This window comes from Antennarius striatus, chromosome 15 (assembly GCF_040054535.1).
Source record: "Antennarius striatus isolate MH-2024 chromosome 15, ASM4005453v1, whole genome shotgun sequence".
NCBI classification, from domain to species: Eukaryota; Metazoa; Chordata; class Actinopteri; order Lophiiformes; family Antennariidae; genus Antennarius; species Antennarius striatus.
The window spans coordinates 11808005-11816053 of record NC_090790.1 but is presented as its reverse complement, the minus strand read 5'-3'; the positions used below and the strand labels follow the sequence as shown (position 1 = coordinate 11816053).

Below are 8049 nucleotides of genomic sequence, written 5' to 3'. Positions count from 1 at the left end.
TGTTTAGCCTTGGACATTTTTATTGTGGAAAAACAGACATTCACAGTTAATTGCACAAATCAAAACATGGAGAAAATACAAAACTGCACGTTGATTATGTGAGAACACAACTTGTTACTTGTGTAGTTACCTTTTATAACTATAAATTTTTAATCTTTCAACAAATACAATGGTAACTCAATGAAGGTTATTTCAGATGCAGTGACACCTTTAAGATCACAGTAACATTTTCTGAATCAGACGGCAGCTTCAGACTCATATCACTTAGTGTTGTATTGAAACACTTACGTGGCTCATTTATAGAATTCAGCTCAAACATTATGGATTGCAGTCAAAAGTAAAAACATTCATTGTTGTTCTGGTTACATCCACCAAGGAATTAATGTTTTCTGATAGTTGGGATTAAAAACTACGGGATGGATTTTCATGAAATTTGATGGAAGGGGACAAACCAAGAATTTTATTTTCTTTACTAAATTTCTTTTACAAATAAAGCTTATTTTTCCCCCAACCATTTCTTCTATCTCTCACTAATTGAGTTGACATGTAGTTGTGAAGAACCCACTAAATTTTGGAGCCACTAAGCAAAAAATTTAGTGGGTTCTTCCTCCACAGGAAGAGAGAAGTGGGTTCCTTCTCCTTTCTTCCTGTGGAGGAAGAAAGGAGAAGGAATCAGAATGGACTTTTTCAAGAGGTGAATCAATATTAAAGAGTACATAACAGCTGGCCTTGGTGGAGGTGACCTTTTTGTGCATTATCACAGTGTTTGTTGTTTTATGGCTCATGCTGCAGACAGGGCACAACAGTCAGGAATGTGTACTCATTAAGAAAACAAGTTTCAACTGTGAGGACAGTGTCCACTGAGCAGCGTGCATTGTGTGTGTGTGTGTGTGTGTGCGTGCGTGTGTGCGACTGTGTGTGTGTGGTCGGATGGATAACAGTGTGGAGAGGATTTATTTTGGCACAAAGTATAATTCTGGTTCTAATTTATTATTTTAGGTCTTATTTGCCTTACTTGTCAAGCATCAGACCGAATTGAGATTTAATTAAAATCTGTGGAGGAAGCTGAGTAACAAACTGATCAAACAGATTTTAAAATCTTCATTGTTAAGCAAATTTCTTCCACTGACTCTTCTAAAATTGTCATTACAGCTAAGTGAATGCCATTTGGTGATGAAGACTATAATATGCTGTTGGAAGCTCCACAAAAATCTAATAACTGGTCATTAGACAGAGACCAGTGGCTCAATCCACTGTGAAAACATCAAGAACTCAGCTCAGCTGTTGGGTAGTAGTCAACATGACGGACACTGAGACTTCGTGGTTCAGCCCAGGTGTGGCGTATCTCCCTTAGTTGAATAAGTGAAAAGAAGAATGTTCACCTCCTTTCTATTAACTTTCACTGGAAACGATAAAACCTGAGAGAAAACCTTTCGATTTTACTAGTTTTCTGAAAATGGAGTAAAAAAAACAACAAAGGAATTTGATAAAGTTGGCATTAAAAAAGCAGCCCAGTTGTGTGATCATGTGACCATGTGCGTTTCTACAGGCTGATTCCTTTAGAGCTGTGCTGCAGGTTTTTTAAACTTGAGCACCAAATTGCTCACTTGTCATAATTTCAACAGATTTTTTCGCTTTAAATTTCTTTTCTGATACTAATCCTCTTCTTCAAGGCAAACTTTGGTGGTAAGTGGAGCTTCTTTATGGTCTTTATGTTCAGTATCCAGCTGGTACTCCCATCTTCCTTTCGTCTGATATGGCTGCAATGCAACCATTGTCCTTTTCCACTGCGTTGACAACATTGAAGAAATATGGTGTGTCGACAACTTTGTGTCCAAGAGCTTTGAGACCATCTATCACAGACTAAGAGCACAAAAAATACACACAGGATTTAAAATAAATTTGTAGGGTTATCATCTGGTAATCTGATAATGACTTCCTCACCGTGTTAAAACCAGGCTCAAATTTCACGTTGTTTTTGGAATCAACAAATGCTATCGGCATAGCGATGGCGTCTTTCAGAGTCATCCCCAGCCACAGGTGATTGATTATCGACTGCGAGGAGAAAAGACAGTCTGGTAAGCAGAAAAATAAGAAAGCAGACAAACAAGTGTGCAACTGGTGGGTTTGAATTACCAAGGCCACTGCTGACGTGATCATGCTTCCTCCTGATCCACCAATCACAAGAAGGCCTCCTGACTCTGTCTCCAGTATTACTGGAGTCATTGAAGAAGGAGGCTGTTCACCTTTGACAACAATTAAGCTCCACGTCAGGATGATAAAAAGGCTGAATGACCTCATTATATAACACAGATCAGCGGCTTCCGACTGGAGCGTCTGTCAGTCTTACCGGCCCTCACTGTGTCCGCCCTCCCACAGAAATCAGACAGCTCGTTGTTGAGGATGATGCCTGTTCGTGGTGAGTAAACGGTTCCTCCAAATCTAAAAAAGCAAAACAACACGATGGACTGGGTAAACTGGATAGAATACACATCATAGAGGCTTTCTATGAAATAGATTTAAAAAAAAAAAAAATCATCTCCCTGTAGAGGCTTCCTGCTCACATTTCATTGATGGTGCTCGTGGCAGAGACGGCCAGTCCATCTTCATCCAGGACGGACACGTGTGTCGTCCCAAAGCGATCAGAGGAAGGCTTAACGCTGTAGTAGGAGATATCGTGGGTGCGGTTTGTAATCTTAGCCCTGATGTGATTGATGAAGTCAGGATCAATCAAATGATTTGCATTCTGGAAGAGGAATTTGAAGATGACAAAGACATAATAACACCATGTACAGCGAAACTCAAGTATCCTTCATGAATAAACCAGCAATATTCCAGTTACTCAAATTACAGTACTTTCTGCACTACAATGCTCACTGGATTATAAGGCACACCGTCAATGAGTTGTTTATTTTATAATTTATTTCATATATAAGGCACATCTGATTATAAGGCGCACTGTAGGTTTATGAGAAAATTATAGGCTTCTAGGTGCGCCTTATTGTGCGGAATATACTGTATATAAGAGAAGACTTTTATATAATTTGACACACCAGTTTCTCAGTTAACTTGACCAGTATTTAACATCAATAGTAAAACTTTCAGAGTTCAGCGATCCAAAAATTGTTAATGCTTCCGGGCAGAAACCTAACTCGGCCAACATTGGTTCCTACTTATAACCTGAGTACCAAGTATCCCCAGGAGACACAACACATCATTTAGTTCCTACAGGGAGACAACCCCATCAATAATTTAAAAATATGAACCAACAGGCAGGTTTCCTAACAGGTTGCACTAACTTCCAACCTGACCTGAATTTTCAGCAGTCTCAATGTTTGCGAGCAATAAACAAATAAACCTCCTTAAAATGTCATTATACAATTTCCTACATAAAAATATTAACAAATTGTAATGTGTTAACTTGGGAACTTTGGAGGCTTCTACAAGCACATTAGTTGCATCTGGAAATCACCACTTTATCTATTTATCAGTAATCTTTTTCAGACATACTGCATCAATTTGCACCTTAACCAAAGTTTTCATTTAACCACTAGGTCACAACACTTAATATCAGCGATTAGAAGGTGAACACTGCATTTATGATAGCTCTCAAATTTGCTGCCTGGTGATGAAAAACGAGGTTGATGGGAAGATTAATAAAATGCTAACAAGTGGTACAGAGCTGAGGAGAGCTATAGAGAGCTTTGCAATTGTTCTGCGATTAGCACATCTTTAGCTGGTGGTGGGAAATGAAATGAGATATTTTACGGAACTCTTGAGCCCATTTTATTGTTGTTTTTTTGTAGTAAAAAAATCAAACCTTTGCTTTATTGAATTGAGGATCAAATATACTCCGCTTTTGTCCATTGGCAAATTTAGCTGCCTCTATATAATGATGGTACATCCCAATCTTCTGGTAAACATCCAGGGACTTTTGTTTAGGGATGAATCCTACAATGAGAGAAAAGCAGCATTTCTTTTAATTCACACGACTACTTTATAACCTCACATCATTCATCTTTTGTGGTTCTGCTTCACTGTAGAGGTGACAGTTTCTACTTAAAGTAGGTGAGTTTAAGGCATCTCTGAAAATATCACACAGCACACCAAACCTTTCATCAGTGCGAGAATGAAGGCGAGCAGAGCACCACCGGAAGGCGGTGGGGGGATGTGCATCTGAATATTTCCAAGGGGAACTGTCCATGCATCCTCCACTCGCACCTGAAAAGATTTCAGATCCTCCATTTCCAACGTCCCACCTTTGAGAAACACACAAAATCCAGTTCATCTTAAACTCAACACTTTCACATTGTGAAAAGAAAGTATTTCTCTTTATTAAACACCCCTGGCTTAAGCCGATACTGCACCAACCTGCATCTTTTATATCTTTGATTAAGTCTTGTCCTATCTTGCCAGTGTATAAAGCATCTGCCCCTTTCTCTGCAATGGTTTCCATGGTTTCTGCAAGTTTAGGAAACTTCAGGATGTCTCCTTTGCCCAAAACATTTTTGTTCTTGTTGCAGAGAATTTTACTGGAAAAACATCCACATACAAACATGTTACCACGCAGGAACTATAAAAACCAGACGAACAGATACTCATCCTGCACATTAATATGTCGGTATATATTTGTGACCTTTCCGAATGGCTTGCATGACTTTCATGCAGTTTGTAACATCTCACATATTAATGAATATCATTATTCTCTGCAGTAAAGTGTTTCTATAAACCTTATGTTTGCACAATTTTGCAGAAGGCCAAAAAAAGCATCCAAACTTTAACCCTTTAAAGCCGAGTGTATCATACTGCTTAATACCAGACTAACCTCTTTTCAAACAATGCATTTGGTTAAAGTAAATTTCAAAGAGGATTAACTTTTAGTTCAGTTAACTCTGCTCCTGTATGCACCCTTGTGCCATTGGATTAGACCATTAATTTCCTCTAATCTCAAAACACAATAAACGCTCAAATGAGCACATCAACTGAGTTAAAACTATTGTGCAATGGAAAAGTCTGACACTCAGAGAACCATTCATTAACCCGGGGATTATTTAAAGCCAGAAAGAAATTAATTAAACCAGCGATTATTTTGGAAGAGCCCTTTGCTCCAGGTCTGCAGTGATGTCTGATGACTAAACGCTCGATTTGAATATAAAATAAGTTCTCCCAGGGTCACATTTTTGATGCCAAATATAATTGGGAAGCTCTCGGTGAAAGGCTTTACCAAAGAGATGAGTTTTCCACAATATTCTTCACAAAGGAGTTATTCAGGAGTTTGGCCAGGTATGGTGGCATTTCGATGCCCCCCCTGGCCAGTTGGATGGATGGCTCAAACAGCTTTGCCCAGGGCAGCCTCCCATACTGTTTGTGAACAACCTCATAGCCACGCAGCTCTCCAGGAATGCCGATCCACTGGCTACCTACAATGTACAGACGAGAAACAAGCACACATCAAGTGAACTGACTTTTCATGGAAAAGAGAAATGCCACAAGCGACATAATGTTTTTCAGACCAATAAATGTAATTATGCAACAATTTTAAAACTGGAAAAAAGCTTCCATGAAACAAGATCTCTTTTAATATCCACTTAAGGAGGAATACATATAGAATCTATACTATACATCCAGCTCTACCTACCTATGCTCATTCTGAAACTGACTGGACAGTCATTTAGCAGGTTTGCTTTGAAAGACTTCGGGACAACCTCTCTGAAGTTGTAAACTTTAACGTTGCCTGGGAAGTGGAAAAACTAATTCAGATTAATCATTATAATTAGGAAGGGAAACAAAACCACACAAATAAAGAAAAGACCCACCTGTTTTATTTCTAATGGTGAATATAGAGCCTCCTCCAATGCCCATGCTCTGAGGATTAACCAAAGACGTGCACAGAAGAGCTGCAATGGCGCCATCTACTGCTGACCCACCTTGCTGGAGCATGCTCCTGGAAAATAATTACTTACCGACTTACAGACTCTCTGTCATATATGACAAATCTCACACAAGTGTGCACATATTCACTGTCCAAGTCAGGGGCTCAGTGTATAACGGTGACAAAATACTGGAGTGCAGCCAAGAGGCAAGTTTAAACCTCGTGCTCCGGCTAGAGCAACATACCAGGAGGCCTCTGGTCACAGTTGATGCTTTCCAACAAGAGAATCTAGGGGTTAACTGTCTGCCTGAGAAAATAAAATTATTATTTATAATGAGAATTCTCGATTGAGTTACACAACAGAACATGTATGCTTGAGTCTGTTCACTCTGTGAAAGATCTGAATGACTCTTTTCAGTGAAAGCTTGGCTTTGTGTCAGACATGTTCACTGCACAACGAGTGAAGGTAGTCTTGGAATGTTTTGGCTCCAGTAAAGTCAGGGGAAACTCTTTCTTTAACACTAACTGAATGTTAGTAGATAGAATGTAATTAAAGTAGTGTCATGAGGATGGTGTCTTAGTAAACTTTTATTATGAATGGGACTTTGTCTCTCCAAGCAGAAATGCAAGCATATGTTGTATATTTTGTGCATGAATCCTGAGTTACACTCATCTCATCTTTTCCTTTGTGAGCATGGTGTGTCAGCTGGATTTTTGGCCATGATGAAATATACAGGTACAATGACTGGAAATGAGCTTGCACAATGTTGAGAGAATGCCAATGAGAAAAACTAATGCTGATATAGCAGTTTGGTTGTTATTAAATTAGAAAAAAAAATACTAGTTTGACATGCTGGTTGTTGTCATGCAATAAATATGATGTGACTTAGATTTAACCATAATGTGTTGTGGAAATGTAATTCTGTCCAGACTAATGAATAGAGTGGCTCCGTGGTGCACTGGCATCGCGCCCGGAGTGTCCCCCGCCTCACGCCCTATGCCGCCGAGATAGGCTCCGGCTCCCCGTGACCCGCTGCGGCGGATGTAGCGGTGGTAATCTGAAGATGACTGACTAATAAATAGATATGTGGGATTATAAATCACTGCTCGAACAGAAGAAAGCACTCACGTTTATTTTAACAGTTGAAAAAAAAAAAAAAAACCCAGTCTCTGTGAATGTGTTGCCTCGACACATCCCTCCTGCGACTCAGTCATTATATCTGAAACCTTGACAAATCTTGGCAGGGGACTGAACACTGCACTGAACACAAAAGCCGGAAGTTCAACATGCGTATTCCAGTTAGAGGAAGACTTTTTGCCCTCATTTGGTCTCATTACAAGAGACTGCTATTCAGGCTTGGGCAAGTAGGATCAGTGGGGGTTCCATTCACCCATGCGATCATAGATTACCAGTTTGCATTTGTTTAAGATTATTTATTTTTATTTTTCTATTACAATCAAAATCTAAAAGGACAGTCAAAAAATTTAAAAAAAACAACAACAACAATCTGACTGTCGAAACCTGTGTGCACGCAATCCTAGACGTATTATTGGTATTATTCAATCAGAGCCTATCAAATCTCTTAAACTGCTTATCTCAATGCACACTTCAGCTTTTTTATCTCACCCACAGGAGAAGGGAGGCGCAGCCTGACAGCCTCCAGGCGTCTGAATAACCAGCCATGTGAGTGAATAAAAGCAGGTTGTGGTGTAACAAATTCACTTTTGCTTTTTAAAAACGTGTACGACTACTAAATGTTTGTTTGTTTAAATGAATACTGAACAAACTTTTGCCCTACCTGCCCGCATTGGAACAAATCCGTGAGTCCGCGGACACAGCCGCAAACTTGAAGCTGCCGCTCGGACATCCTTCGACCACAAGCAGGGCGATGCACAGACAGACGACAGCGACAGCGCCAATTAATCCAACCAAGACAAGGCAGCACACAAGCCACGGCTTACAATTGGCCATTAAACTTCCTGCGGGGAAAACTTTGTGGAGAAGAAACGGCGCCGGTGTGCGCACACGCTCCTTGAACGCCGCTGTAACTCCGAACGGGGACTCACCAGCCCTCCCCACCAGGATCCGATACAGCAGGACGCGCAATCTGTCAGGGGGACCCCCCCCACACACACACACACACACACGCACACGCACAAACGCACACCACTCCCCA

General features: G+C 40.2%; 1 protein-coding gene across 1 annotated transcript; it reads right to left on the bottom strand.

Annotated features, from left to right (window-relative positions):
• Positions 1–8049, bottom strand: ggt5b (gamma-glutamyltransferase 5b). Its single transcript, XM_068335509.1, has 12 exons — positions 7672–8049; positions 5817–5944; positions 5639–5734; positions 5225–5420; positions 4372–4532; positions 4113–4259; positions 3821–3951; positions 2565–2746; positions 2351–2442; positions 2137–2246; positions 1945–2055; positions 1–1863 (listed from the first exon to the last, which is right to left on the bottom strand). Exons 1-12 carry the CDS (start codon positions 7842–7844, stop codon positions 1717–1719), a joined length of 1674 nt encoding a protein of 557 aa, XP_068191610.1. The 5' UTR covers positions 7845–8049; the 3' UTR covers positions 1–1716.